At 38.5% G+C, this 15,936-nt stretch overlaps 2 protein-coding genes across 2 annotated transcripts; both read left to right on the forward strand.

The window, feature by feature from the left end:
• The first annotated feature begins 538 nt into the window (after positions 1-538).
• Positions 539-12,109, forward strand: LOC103092598 (protocadherin gamma-A11). The gene is given in 5 exon segments (XM_056816539.1): positions 539-713; positions 7,733-8,218; positions 8,764-9,130; positions 9,132-9,174; positions 9,176-12,109. Coding segments are annotated over 5 exon segments (1,635 nt in total). The 3' UTR covers positions 9,740-12,109.
• Positions 12,110-12,245: 136 nt separating this feature from the next.
• Positions 12,246-15,936, forward strand: LOC100027369 (protocadherin gamma-A2-like). The gene has a single exon (XM_056821679.1). The coding sequence runs from the start codon at positions 12,568-12,570 to the stop codon at positions 15,013-15,015; it is 2,448 nt and encodes an 815-aa protein (XP_056677657.1). The 5' UTR covers positions 12,246-12,567; the 3' UTR covers positions 15,016-15,936.

Here is a 15,936-nt window from a genome sequence, read left to right on the forward strand (position 1 = left end):
CAGAGGTGCTTCTATTCATTCCGTGGTCGCCCGAGACTCAGACAAAGAAGAAAATGGCCGTTTCACTTACTCCACTGCGGAATATATTCTTCAGGGGCACCTCTCTCCTACATTTCCTTCAACTCTAACACTAGCGTCCTTTATGCTCTGCCCTCCTTCAAATCACTTACAGACTTTCTCCTGTTTGTGATTGCCCAGTATGCTGGGGACCTGCCTCTCAGTAGCAATATATCTCTGACTCTTTTAATCCTGTATCAGAAGGACTATGCCCAAGAAATCTTGTACCCCGCCTTCCGCACAGAATGCTCCACAGGATCGGAAATGGTTCCTCGCTCGGCAGAGCCAGGCTACCTAGTGACCAAGGTGGTTGCGGTGGATGGAGATTCTGGCCAGAATGCCTAACTGTCCTACCATCTTCTCAAGGCCACAGAACCAGGCCTCTTTCCTGTGGGCCTGAACAGGGGAGAAATCAGGACTGCTCGAACCTTCCTGAGAAAAGACTCCTTAAAACAGAATCTAGTCGTATCAATCACTGAAAATGGAATCTTTCCTCTCTGTCACTATCAGTGTCACAGCGGCTGTAGCCAACACTGTCCCCAAAGTCCTCTCAGATCTTAATGACCTGGCTGCTCCTGAAGACCCCAATGATATTCTATCTGGTCCTGCCTGTTCTTTGGCTTCATCGGTGTCTTGCTATTGCTTAGAATGTGCAGGTGGAGAGCTTCAAAGCTGCTAAGGTTAGGCACTAACCATTTTGTTGGTGTCCCCACCTCAGAATGTGTTAGCATTGATGGAGTCCAAGCTTTTCTCTAGACATATATTCAAGAGGTTACTCTCACTTCAGGTTCTGGGAAAAGTTACTTCTTCTTTCTCCAAGGTTCCTATGCAAATATATATATGGGAGAAAAACAGACTACTTTCAGCACCTTAGAATTTACTGGAAGGTAAAAAGGATTCTCATAGTCTCCTAGTAAGATTCCTTCTGCATTTACTACATTTTATTCTTGCATAGTTTATAAGATTAATCATTTCATCCTTCTCTCTTGTAGCATTTGCCCCTTTCATGAGCACATGAATCTGTAAATCTGCATTAGAATTATATGCCATCTTTAAGTAAATGCAAATTTTTATGAATAAAATGTTATTTTCATAAGGACCTTTGAGGGCTATCATTTTCTGATATGTTTGAACTTGAATTATCAGTCCTAACTGTATAAATAATGAATTTAGGATTTAAAATTTAAAACTTGAATCCAGTCACATTTTATGAAGCTCTTTTTAATCAGCATCTGTTCTAATATATTCTTATTATGCTACACTTCTATTCAATCTCATTAATTCTTCCCTGGCATATTTCCACTATTGCTATATTTTGCTCCAATATCTCTTCTGAGAACATACAGTGCACTGAAATTTGACATCTCATTTAGCACTATCACAGTAATAATAAATATGTCAAGGTTGAAGAAAGACTATTAAGTAAAACTTTATGAAAGCTTTCCATGTTTGAATTTCACATCATAAATAGAAATAGATCTAGGCTTCACAACATAAGAAATGTATGTTCAAGCTGCATGATTAGCTTTAAATTATATAGATTAATAATCTATGAGATAACCATAGAAATTTTTTAAAAAGACCAGTACTACTGGGAAAATGGGTGAGGAGAGTAGAATTTTGGAAAATCTAAATTCAAATTTTATCAGAATACTGCACATATCTCTTTTTCTTATGGATTTCATTTTCATTACAGTGATGTAGATTCTAATCTATCTAAGCTTGCTAGAATCTATGTGATTCTATGCCAGGCATTCCCATTGAGTTCACCACTCATGCCCAACATGCAAGAGGTCTTCCTTACATTTCCTTGACTCCCAGAGGGAACCAACTTGGAAAACTCAGGAAGGCTGACCATCCTGATATGTTGACCTGCCCATCTTCTTTTTCATTTGTAAATTTTACTTGTAGATGACATATCTCACATCTTTCACCTTCCCATTTCTTTGATCAAGATGTGTTGTATCTTGATCACATCCATTATGCACATCTCCATTACTCTTTGAGCGTTATTCAATTTCAGTTCTTCACAGACCTTCTAGGACCCACAGCCTGCAATATACTTGCATTTGGTGGGTAGTGTTTTTTAATTAAACTGAATTAAACAATATAATTGACATGGAAATAGTAAATAAATGAACATTGAATTTTGAAAATAGATATAGGCATAACATATGATGGATGTACAAGCAGAGGAAGTAGGAAGCCATATAATGCACTATATCATTCAATTTGTAATCCTACATGAAAATGGCAATATGCTTTAAATTATCTTTAAATGGAGTTGAGTCTTTTCCAGAAGTCCCATTACTTAGTCAGTGACTTTCTTGATCAGGGAGCAAGATTCAGATGTTAATGGAAAGATGATTCTCAAAGAGGGCTTTGGGTCCTATGGAATATAATCCCCATCCAGGAATTACTACAACATGCTAAGTTATAGGACCTCAGACTGAACAGATGTTGCAGTAAAGCATCAATATTATAGACACAAATAAGAGAAATCTGCCCCTCCTCAACAAACTGCCATCCAATGGTGGATGTTGCCCTGTGACAATGTGAATGTTTCTATTGTCCTCCAACCTTCCTACACAGTCAATAACCAGGAAAACAACCCCTCCAAAGGTTCTATAACCAGCCGGAGCCTTAGCCACCAGCAGGACAGTCTTCCTCATTGTAAACATAGACTTGATTCTGCTGCCTCTAAGTCCTACCAACTCATTAGCAACAATACTGAGGACATTAATTCAGCTTTATGCAGATCAGAATTCTCAAGTTGAAACTTCAGATTTGTGTAGCTATCATAGAGGCATTGCTAAAGATCAGTGAAAAGATCCCATTAGGGGGCAGCTATGTAGCACAGTGGATAGAGTGCCAGGCCCAGAGGTAGGAGGTCCTAGGTTCAAATTTGACCTCAGATACTTTTTAGCTGTTTGACCCTGGGCAAGTCACTTAACTCCAATTCCTTAGCTCTTACAGCTCTTTTATCTTAGAACTTTTATTCTTAGCAGAGGATAAACATTTTTTAAGGAAAAGAAAAGACTTGACCAACTCTGCTTCACTTTAGTTGAGCTATGGTTTTAGCCACTTGTGATTTCAGACATAATTTCTATGTTGTTTCTTATCCTGGTGACACTGGATTTTGGCCTCTACTTTTGGAGAGCTTCTAATGCCAAGGTGTTGGGCTGCTTCTGATAAGTGCTTCTGATACATGGGCCTGGCATCATCAAAAAAACAAAGTAAGGAAATTCTTTCTTAATCCCATAATTTCTGAGTGCCTTCAGATATGTTTAAAATCAATTTTAACTTTCTTAAAAGAACATCAAATGGAGGTCCCTTAGGACCTCCTACTAATCAGAACTCCTGGACAACAAATTTCAGGAATATTGTCCCTAATGTGCCTTCTGGTTTATATTGGCCTTTACACTTGTCTGCTTTCATCTTTTAAAAAAAAGTATTTTCTTTCTTTGTCAACATTCTTGTCTCAAAAATTGTCTTGGGATGAAATCTATATGGCTCTTAAACTACTCTTCCAACTTTTCCAAACATAATCTGTTTATTTGTTGTGGATATGTTTTAGGGTAAGGCTTGTTAGTATGTTCAAGATTAAGGCCTTTTCTTCAAGCATTAGGATTCTGATGGAGAAAGTATGAATTCAGCTTTTCCAAAATTCTACTCTCTTCACCTATTGTCCTATTAGTATTTTTGTGGTTATAACTAATAATAGGTTGTTACTCTAATTAGTTTTAAATTTTTCAAAATTTTTAGTATTTTTATCTATCAATGTAAAAACTAGTAGATTTCTGTTTTCTCTCCTTATAATGTAGTATCTTTTTTATTGATCCTCTGCTCTTTTTGTTCACCATTTTCATACTTTTAACTTAATTTATTTCAAACAAAAGTTTTTTCTCTTTCTTCTTCTGTTTCTGAAAAAACAAAAGCAAAATATTTTTATAAGTATTCATAGTCAACAAAATAAATTCCTTTAGTGAACATGTCCAAAAAACATATGTATTTTTCTGCTCCTTAGTTCCACATCTTTGTCAGGAGGTGGAAAGAATCTAGAATCATGGTTATTCATTGTCTTGATCAGACTCCTTAAGATTTTCACAACTGTCTGGCTTTACAAAATTGTTGTTATTGTTTGGATTGCTTTCCTTGTTCTGTTTGCTTTACTCGGTATCAATTCATACAAGTCTTTTCAAGTATCTTTGAATTTTAAGGTTAAAGTTGGGCTTTGAGAATCATTGATACTTCTAGAAATATAAACTCATGTCTTTCTTATAGTAAACATTTTTCTCAAAAGAAATATTGATTCAATACACTTTAAACACCTCTTCAGGAAGTTTATCATGCTGTAGTTCCACAGAATTGTATCCCAATTACCTTTACTCTAAATTATTTCTATTATTGCCATTTTTAAAACCTTCTCTTGGTTATTTAGAAAGCTTCAATTGCACAAAATACTGTAGTTTTAAATTTCCCTGGAGTTAAAACAATGCAGAAATAGGTAGATTTCACATCATACCACCAGATGATATACCATGAATGTTTTGCTCAAACCTCATAGAAGTGTTTTGGTTTTTAAATTACAATATTTACAGTTTGCTCTCCAGATAGGTATCTCATATCAAGAATAAAATAAGTAATAAAACTAATATTAAAGTGGCCTTATCTGAAAATGTATGCAACATCTCAGAAGCACCCTTCACTTCTCTATTTAAAAAACATAGAGGGGGCAGCTGGGTGGCTCAGTGGATTGAAAGTCAAGCCTAGAGATGAGAGGTCCTAGGTTCAAATCTGGCCTTAGACACTTCCCAGCTGTGTGACCCTGGACAAGTCACTTAACACCCATTGCCTAGCCCTTACCACTCTTCTGCCTTGGAGCCAATACACAGTACTGACTCCAAGACAGAAGGTAAGGGTTTTAAAAAAAACATAGAAATATATATATTTTCCCTCCCAGCCCTCACTACAATGAGAAAAAAAAGGAAAAAAAATAAATTTATTGTAACAAATTCCTTCAATGAATATATAAAATATATTCTTGTCTCATTATGAACTCTAAAACCATCACTTCTCTGTAATAGATAGCATATTATTTCTCTGTAATAGATAGCATATTTCATCATCAGATCTAGATATAGAAGAAAAGTTGATGACCAAACAAAGAATAGAGAAAATCACAGAAGATAAAATGGATAATTTTTATCTCATAAAATGAAAAAGGTTTGCACAAATAAATCTAATAAAGCAAAGATTAACAAAGGAGCAATTAATTGGAAAAATTATCAATAAGTATCTCTGATGAAGGTCTCATTTCCAAGATATCTAAGGAACTATTGAAATTTATGAGAAAAAGAAAAATTCCCCAACTGACAAATGCATTTTGTATATGGATGGTTTTCAAAAGTAGAAATCCAAGATACCTATAAGCGTGTGAAAAATGCTCCAAATCACCATGAATGAGAAAAGTGTGAATTAAATCAATTCTGAGATTCATCAAATTGGCAAAGATGACAAAAAGAAAAATGATAAGTTTTAGAAAGAAGAGTTTTCAGCAGAGGAAATATCTAGTACTTTTTTTTTTGCTTCATCAAAATGCTGTCATCATCTTGAAAAGTTACTAAAAAGTGAATGAAATGCCAAACAGGAAGGTAAAGAAATATGAGAAGATATATGAAGTGATATAATGAAAAAGCACAAGGGTAAGATAAATATTCTTATAATAAAGTAAACATTCTGCCTTCAATTACCTAAAGAATGGAAAATCAAACACAACAAAATAAAGAGAAAATGATGAATAACATTGAGACTATCTTGCTAACCACAATGCATATGGACATATTTTTATCTGTTGCTACCTGTGTAACCTTGGGCAAATAAATCACTGACCTTCCCTAAGTCTTAGTTTTCTCATATATAAAATAAATGAATTGTACTAAATTGATTCTGATATTCCCTTCAGCTATAAATCTATTGATCATAAGATCCTAAGAGAAAAGCAGCTTGTCTAGTGAATACAGTGCCCACCTCACAATCAGAGACATGAGATAATTCCACCTCTAACATCTATAAACTGTATATCCTGTGTACTTAAATTCTCACTGGCTTAACCTCTTGATGTCTCAGGCAACTCTTTAAGACAAACAGTTAATCTTTTCAGTGGAGGGAATTTTCTTATCAGGAGTTCTATGCACTGTTGAAATCATAAGTCTGGACCCAAGTAAAGGAAAGTTTAAAATGCATATTTTCACTTGCAGCCACTTTTTGTGTAGCTTTGCTTAATTAATTATAAAGTTTGTTTTTTCTCATATTTGCATAGCTTTAAAAATGTTGTGTTTTATAATAAAATGAATATATTCACAATAAAAGAAATTAAACCACATATCAGAAGAGGAGTCACAGAAACTGATAGTCTCGATATATTAATAAAGTCTTTATTCAGACTAAAAGAAGTAAAAGTACCAGAATGCTCATGAAGAAATTATCAGAGTCCAATAAACACACAGAATGACACAGACAAAAAGTTAGTCTTTTAAAAAGAATAATCATAGATTTAAAATTGAGGAGATCTTAGAAGCTATCTAGCCCAACCTCCTCACTTTCCAGACCATTATGTGAGGTCCAGAAATGTTGAGAACATTGGCTAAAGTCACACAAGTAAAGAGGAAGATAATTAAAATATTACAAACTTCTGTTTTCTAACTCTCAACCAGTAGACTCTCCATCAGGAACTGCTCCCTTGGGAGTGCTTTCTAAATCGCATTCTTCTAGAAAGGAAAAGTGATAAATTAATTAAAAATTTTGTCAGATATATAAACTTTGGGCCAAAAAAAAAACCCCTCTCGTACACCAATTAGGATTTTTTATCACCATTTTTGAGCTCTTCATAATTTCAAATGCTATGACTCTAAACAATAAGACCATGATTTCGGTTCATTCGGGAATGATAAAATGTGAAAAGAAGACCTAGGAAATCATTATAATGGAAAACAATGTGTGGAGAAATTTTCTCTCAAAAATCCTGCAGTAATTGCTTGGGACTCTAGGCGTCGCTGTTCACCAATCTGGGAGAGAAATTAGGAGAACGATTCTGCCCGTCCCTCTTCGCTACACAAAGAGCCTTCAGAGGAGATACACAGACCTGGAACCGCACAAAGATTCAGTTTATGAGACTTCTACATTCGAATTTGGCTGCTCGACCGAACAGAGGAAATCCAAGAGCTGAATTCAGACACAAGAAGTAGGAAAAGGAAAGTATAATTCTAAAGAGAGACAAAAATGGCTGCTGGGCACCGGCGGCGGTAATACAAAGGATCAGTCTTGCTTTGCTTTCTCCTGGGGATTCAGTGGGAAGACATATCTGCTACTCCGTGCCTGACGAAATGGAAAAGAGCTCTTTTGTTGGCGACATCGCCAAAGGCCTAGGGCTGGAGCCTCGGGAACTGTCAGAGCTCAAAGCTTGAATCGTCTCCATAGGTAAGAAGCAGCATTTCACTCGGAATGTAAGGTGAAGCTTTAGTGACCGTACACAGAACAGACAAGAGAGGAGCTTTGCACTCAGAGCGCCCAATGCCTGCTGAATTTCAATGCCCGATCGAGGATAAGTTCAAACGTTACCCTATATAAATAGAAATCTTAGACATTAACGACAACGCTCCTCTTTTTGGGTCAGAGCACCGGTACTTCAAAATTAATGAAAATAAAATCATTCCATTCTATCCTCTGCCTTCCGCACAGGACCCGGATGTGGGTGTGAATTCAGTGTCCAAATACCAGCCGAGTCCGCACCAACACTTCTTTCTGCATATGCAGAGAGGAGACTATGAGGTCAAGTGCCCAGAACTGGTGCTGGAACTGCCCCTGGAAGGGGAGAAGGAGCCTGTTCACTATCTCACCCATACAACTTTAGATGAAGAAGATCCGGTCCGCTCTGGCACGGTGCACATTCGAGTGACTGTCCTTGATTTCAGTGACAACACGCCAGTGTTTACTCATTTCGTGTATAGCATTAGTGTCCCCGAGAATGTACCTGTGGGAACATCGCTACTCACGGTGAATGCCACAGACTCGGATGAGGGAGGAAATGGGGAGGTGACCAAATCCTTTAGAAACATCAAAAGGAAAGCAACCCAAAACGAAAGCAAACCTTTCACTTGCGGTCTCATAGAGGGAAAATGAGAAATCAAAGAGCCTTGTATTTTGAAGAAACAGAGTTTTATGAAATGGAAATTCAAGTACAAGAGGGAGCTGGTTGAATGTTGAGATAAAGGGTCCTGATCATTGTTGTGGATATAAATAACAATGTGTTGTTGTGAACGGTAGTGTCCATCATTTCTCTCATCTGTTCAATTGCAGAAAATTTTCTTCCGAGGGCTGTGATTTCCTTTTTTAATGTGCAGGACCCAAACTCTGGGGAGAATGGCCACATCACCTGTTCAGTACCAGAGAATCTGCCCTTTAAATTACAAAACAAAACAAAACAAAAAGATAATTATTAGTTTGCAGACAGATAGGGCCCTGCACAGAGAACAGTTCTCATTGTACAACTTCACTCTGGTGGTCATAGACTGAGTGACTCTACCGATAGCGATTTATACTCACTTTCACTGAATATAAGTGACATTAATGACAACTCATCCACTTTCAGTCAGTCATCTTACTCTGCCTACATCCAAGTGAATAATTCTAGAAGAGTCTATTGAGTGACTGCATTGAATTCCAGCCTGGAGGATAATGCCCAAAGCACTCTATCTCAGAGGACATTCTCCAGGGAGTCACCTCTCTCTTCCTATGTCTCTATTAATTCAGAGACAGATATACTTTATGCTCTGTGCTCCTTTGACTATGAATAGTCCCAGGAACTTCAGCTGAGAGTGACAGCTAGGGACCCTGGGGACCCTCCTCTCAGCAGCAATGTGTCCCTGACTCTGTTCATCCTGAATCAGAATGACAATGCTCCAGAAATCCTGTACCCTGCCTTCCCCACAGATGGCTCCAGTGGAGTGGAGCTGGCCCTATGCTCTGCTGAACCAAGCTACCTGGTGACCAAGGTGGTGGCAATGGATGCAGTAGAATGCCTGGCTGTCCTGTTATCTGCTCGAGGCCACAGAGCCTTCTCAGAGGGAGCTTCTCTGTGATCCTGCACTCAGGGGACATCAGGACTGGCTGGGCATTTCTGGGCAAAGATGCCCTAAAGCAGAATCTCCTTGTGGCAGTATCAGATAATGGAGAGTCTCCCCTCTCTGCCACCATCAGTGTTACTGTGGCAGTGACTGACAGCATCCCTGAGATCCTCTCAGATATCACCAGCCAGGAAGCTCTTGGTATTCTAGAGAGTTCTAACATCATGCTCTACTTGGTCACAGAAATAGCTGCAGCAATAGGTTTTTCTTGTTGTTTTGTTTTTGTTTTTGTTTTTTTGGCTTTCAACATCATCTTACTGACACTCAAGCTTCATCAATGGAGAAGATCACAGCTCTTGTGTTCATCTGATACCCATTTCTTGGGCATGCCTGCATTCCAATTTGTGGGCACTAATGGAGTTCAAGCTTTTCTCCAGACATATTCACATGAAGTTTCTCTTACTAATGACTCTATGGAAAGGCAGTTGATTTTCCCCCAGTCCAAATATGCAGACACCCTTCTAAGTCAGCAAAGCTATAAGGAGTCAACATTATAACCCCTGTCTTTACTTGAAGTTAAACAAACATTTTTTCAGGTAAACAATTCTGTGAAATTAAATTACAAGTGATTTCAAAATTAATGACTGTCTCTAAAGCTTACTAGATATCATTTGCATGTTATAGTTATTCTACCTACAATTATCACTTTCTCTAATAAGGTTATGAGTCTGAGAAACATTCTAATGAAAAGATCATAATATTTAAAATGGGAGAGTACTTTGGATATTAATTATCCGTGTCTTTTATTTGGGTATGTGAACTGATGCCCAGAGATTTTAGTGGCTTGACCAAGGTTGCTCAAAAAGCTGTATTTTTCCTAAGAGAATTGACCCAATAGTATGATACTCAGTATACTTATTTAGAGTAATATTTGAATGTCTATTACTACAAGCAGAAATAGTCAGACATGCAGGAATTTTTACTGAATATGTGAATGAAAATCCAACTATGATTTGCCTCTCAAATCAAAAGTCTAGAAATTTAATGCTATAGATATGGCAAAATGATCTGAGTTGTGTAGACTTCTTCATTTAGAACATTTGAAATAAGAGAGTTTGCTTCTTTCTTAAAATTTCTTGCAGTTTGGTCTATGTAGAAGGTTTGGATTGACACAGGAAAGAGGGACTATAAAAGTCTAGGAAGTGGAGTTTCACAATATAATTTTATTTCTTTTTTTTACTCTTTTTATTATTCTCATTTTATTTTTATTTATTATAAATTATTCTTTTGATTGTATTGAACCAGACTTGGGATTTTATTGTGTGACACTACAAATCAGAGATGTCTATCCATTGATGCAGATCATAATTTATCCTGAATTTGTAGTTTTGCCTAAGGCACAAAGATATTAAGTGACTCTGAGGTCATATGTTGTTCAATCATTTCAGTGGTGTCTTCATTTGGGTTTTCCTTGGCAAAGATACTGGAGTGGTTTGCCATTTCCTTCTCCAGATCATTTTATGGACAAGGAAACTGGGGCAAACAGGGTTAAGTGACTTGCCCAGGATCACACAGCTGGGAAGTGTCTTTGAACTCAAGTCTTCCTGACTCCAGGCAATGTGCTCTATCCATTATACTACCTAGCTGCCCCAAAGAGAGAATTTGTTGGGAGAAGGACTTGAATCTCATTTTCCTTGAGTGCTGTACAAACTTTATCTACTGGATCACCCTGCCTTGCCAATTATCATTATTGATTTATAAATGGCAAGTTTATTAATCATAAAACAAAGTGATGTGCATTTCTCAAGTTTCTGTTTTGCAATTGATATACCAGTGAATAATAGAAAATCTCTACATTTCAAACACTATCAACATTTTCTTCTGAAGGCAATGACAAACTGGCTATCTCTTATCTGGAATTGATTGTTTAAAGTAATAGTAAATGTACTGTTGTTTTGTAATTACTTTTGATCTCCAGTGGAGCTTTCCTACAATCTATGAAATTAGTGGTTGGAAGATTAACTCAGGCATATTATGAGATACCAATCATTAGAGTAATCAAAATGTTTATGACAATGGTACTAAATGGTAGAACAGTTGGGTAATAGGTTAGAGAAGACGTTGCCTACAACTTGAACCACATGGATACTTGGAATACTGAGATATATTCTCTCACATCCAATTGTTCTGCTGTAACAATTATTTCCTTGAAGGTCTTTCTTATTCCTAAAAACATTATCTTTTCAATTCATCAATTTCACACTAAAAAATTTATCAAAGGCGTATAAGACCATCAAAATACAATTGAAAGGATATAAATGTTAATATGGTCTAAGACCCTCATTTTTTTTTATGACTGAGGACACAATGAGAAGTTAGGAAATTAGCATAAGCACATATATATTGCAAGCAGAAGCTCGAACTTTTAAAACTGGATTTTCTGATACCAGATCCATCTTTCCAGTTTACCAGAAAGGTTCTAGAATTTCTCAGACACATTTGTCATGCCTATTCTAGTAGACTGCAACAACTTATTAATTTAACATGGGACTGTGCCTTTGTACTATTCTCTTTGGGGAAACAAAAGATAAGATACTGAAGAGATTGTGCTATATTGAACTTCAAGTTAATGACTAAATGGGCTGGAAAATTTTATTCAATTTTGAAAATGTGTTCAAGCTAATTCCATGAAAAAGTGTTTCATGAAATATAGAAAGAAAAGAGGGACAAAAATATAAATATATACATATATGGATTTAAGTAGACATAATGGTGCAGTTACAACTGAAAATATAAATGATAGGCAAACATATTAATATTAAAAGTGTGGAAATTTCTTTATTATGACATAAAAAATAATTAACTGTAAAGGGACTTACTAGCAAAGGTACACAAAATATTTTCTATAGTACTGAAGAGTGAGTTTAACGTTAGGTAACCTAGTAGATCAAGAAGGTAAAGGGAACAAACGTTAACACAAAAATTTTATAAGGAGGTAAATAGGTTGCTGTTACTGTGGGAATAAATGGCCTCTTTAAGATTCCTCCATATCCAAGAATAGAATAGCTTTCCTTAAAATGACCTATCATGCAGAATACCAATCTATATACCATCTGTGTTTCAAAAGAGTGCAATAATTGATTCAGGCTCTGGGAGCCACTGTTCACCAACCAAGAAGAGAAATTCAGAGAGTCTATCTGTTCCCCATTCCTAGTGTCCAAGGCTCAGGAAAATCAGACTTGCAAGATCCAGGATGCACAGAAATTCAGGACTCTCACCTTGAATAGTCCATACTTCAATTCCGGAAAACGACCACGGATCAAATCTACTACCATTCAAAGAATCCAAGAGTTAACCCAGATACAGCTGCAGAATAAGAAGGACAATGATCGTTGTGCAAAAACACAGAGGCTGCATCCACAGAGTCCTGCTTTGTTTTCTCTTGGGAAAGCTATGGGAGACCACGGCTGCCCAGATCCGCTACTCGGTTCCTGAGGAGTTGGAAAAAGGATCCTTCTTAGGTGACATAGCCAAGGATTTAGGACTGGAGCCGAGAGAACTGTCAGAGCGAGGGGCTCGAGTTGTCTCCAGAGGTAAGAAGCAGAATTTCGCTATAAATATCAGAACTGGTAGCTTAATCATCAGGGACAGAATAGACAGGGAAGAACTATGCGCACAAAGCCCCCAGTGCCTGCTGAATTTTAATGTTCTGATTGAGCATAAATTGAAAATTTATTCAGTGGAAGTGGAAATAACTGACATAAATGATAACGCCCCTCGATTTTTAGCGGAGGAACAAGAATTAAAAATCAGTGAAATCACACCCCCGGGAAGCCTGCATCGCCTGGAAAGTGCTTATGACCTGGATGTAGGAGTGAATTCCCTCCAGGGCTACGAACTGAGCCCCAATCCTCATTTCTCTCTGAGAGTGCAAAGCGGAGACGACGGGTTGAAGTATCCGGAGCTGGTACTAGAGCAGGCTGTGGACCGGGAGGAGCAGGCCGTTCACTACCTCACACTCACAGCTTTGGATGGGGGAGAACCAATCCGCTCTGGAACTGCTCGAATCCGAGTGAATGTAGTGGATGTAAATGACAATGCGCCAGTGTTTGCCCAGTCTGTGTATTCGGTCAGTATTCCTGAAAATGTGCCCCAGGGAACAACACTACTCACTGTAAATGCCACAGATGCAGATGAAGGAATTAATTCCCAAGTGAGATATTTTCTGGTGAAAATACCTGGGAAGAACTCAGAAATATTCGAATTGAATCCTGTGACTGGAGGATTAACAACCTTAAAAAATCTGGACTATGAAGATGCAAACTTCTATATGATGGAAGCAGAAGCTAAAGATGGCCTTGGCTTTAAGGATAGAACTAAAATTCATATCACTGTTGTAGATGTGAATGACAATGCCCCAGAAGTAACTATCACCTCTGTCACCAGCTCAATCCCTGAAAATGCTCCTCCTGGCACTGTCATTACTCTGTTCCATGTGCATGATAGAGACTCTGGCAAAAATGGTCAGGTCCTGTGCTCAATCCCAGATGACCTGCCTTTCAAATTAGAAAAGAAGGTGGACAACTATCATTCACTGGTGACTGACAGGGCTCTGGACAGGGAACAGGTGTCTGAGTACAACATCACAGTGACTGCAGTAGACTTTGGGAGCCCACCTCTGTCTACAGACACTCACATCCTCTTGCATGTGGCAGACATCAATGACAACCCACCCACTTTCAGTCAGTCAGCCTACTCTGCCTACATCCAGGAGAACAACCCCAGAGGAACTTCCATCTGCTCCTTGACTGCCCATGACCCAGACAGCCAGGAGAATGCCTTAGTCACCTATTCCCTTGTGGACAGTAACCTCCCCTTGGAGGCACCACCACTATCCTCCTATGTCTCCATCAACTCAGAGACTGGTGTGCTCTATGCTCTGTGCTCTTTTGACTATGAACAGTCCCAGGAGCTTCAGCTGAGAGTGACAGCCAGGGATTCTGGGGACCCTCCTCTCAGCAGCAATGTGTCCCTGACTCTGTTCATCCTGGATCAGAATGACAATGCTCCAGAAATCCTGTACCCTGCCTTCCCCACAGATGGCTCCAGTGGAGTGGAGCTGGCCCCACGCTCTGCAGAGCCAGGCTACCTGGTGACCAAGGTGGTGGCAGTGGATGCAGACTCTGGCCAGAATGCCTGGCTATCCTACCATCTGCTCAAGGCCACAGAGCCAAGGCTCTTCTCTGTGGGCCTGCACTCAGGGGAGATCAGGACTGTCCGGGCATTCCTAGACAAAGATGCCCTCAAGCAGAATCTCCTTGTGGCAGTGACAGATAATGGGGAACCTCCCCTCTCTGCCACCATCAGTGTCACTGTGGCAGTGGCTGACAGCATCCCTGAGATCCTCTCAGATCTCAGCAGCCACCCTGCCCCTGAGTCCCAGGATGACTCTCTCCTCACATTTTACCTGGTCATAGCAGTGGCTGTGGTTTCCTGCCTGTTCTTTACCTTCATTGTCCTCCTGCTGGCTCTCAGACTGAGGAAGTGGTGGATGCTTCAAGTTGTACAGTCTGCAGCTGACCATGTGGGGGGAGTGTCCTCCTCACAGTTTTTGGGAATAGATGGAGTGAGAGCTTTCCTTCAGACCTATTCCCATGAAGTTTCTCTCACCATGGATTCTCGGAAGAGTCAGTTGATCTTTCCTCAGCCCAACTATGCAGACACTTTGATAAGTCAACAGAGTTGTGAACAAAAGGAGTCTCCATTCCCTTCTCAGTCTTTACTTCAAGGAAAAGACGATCAAGCATTTTTCCAGGTAAACTTTGTTCTGTAAAATAGACTTGCAAATTGTTTGCCTATGATTCGTGATATTACTTTTCTATTTTTACTGTTCACTTGAGAGGTCCAATCCATCTTATAATTACTCTGCATATATGATCTAAGAGCTCAATTCCAGTAAACCTATTACTATATACCAGTAAACCTATTACTGTATAGCATAATACCATAGAGAACTTTAAGGTATCACGGTCATCATCAGTCAAAACCCAAGGAATGAGAACTCAGCACTCCTTAGGTCACAGTGGTGGCTAAGCTATCTATCTGTCTATTAGAAATTGCTCCACTGACCTCAAATGCATAACTGTGTTTGAAATTCAAAGTTTATTGGATTACAGATTCAGATGGCCAAACAACCTTTGAATTTTTACATAATCGTGCATATGTCCACATAGGTAGAGGAAGCTACTTTTAAGGTAGACTTCCAAATTAATACAGTCTAAAAGTTTGTTGCAGTAGTTCAAATAAAAAAGATGTCAAATTTCCACTTATTTAGAGAAAATTAAATGAGTGGATTATCTTGTTCTTTTTTATGGGGGGTGCTAGATATTTGGTGTGTGTAATATTACTGGATTTTCTGTGTAAATTTGTGAGATGAGAGACACCTGCAAGAAGTGGAATTAAGCTTTTTATTCTATTTCATAAAATTTTCAGTGTAAACACTCATGTTATAGTTGTTTTTTTTTAAACCCTTACCTTTTGTCTAGGAGTTTGGCTCCAAGGCAGAAGAGTGGTAAGGGCTAGGCAATGGGGGTCAAGTGACTTGCCCAGGGTCACACAGCTGGAAAGTGTCTGAGGCCAGATTTGAACCTGGGACCTCCCGTCTCTAGGCCTGGCTCTCAATCCACTGAGCCACCCAGCTGCCCCCTCATCATGTTATAGTTTTATAAATTTACACATCACTAGATGCTAACTA

The sequence above is a fragment of the Monodelphis domestica genome, chromosome 1 (assembly GCF_027887165.1).
Source record: "Monodelphis domestica isolate mMonDom1 chromosome 1, mMonDom1.pri, whole genome shotgun sequence".
Classification (NCBI taxonomy): Eukaryota; Metazoa; Chordata; class Mammalia; order Didelphimorphia; family Didelphidae; genus Monodelphis; species Monodelphis domestica.

Bases quoted from the DNA above. Each gene is read 5' to 3' on its own strand.
- LOC100027369 (XM_056821679.1), top strand. From the start codon at position 12,568: ATGATCGTTGTGCAAAAACACAGAGGCTGCATCCACAGAGTCCTGCTT.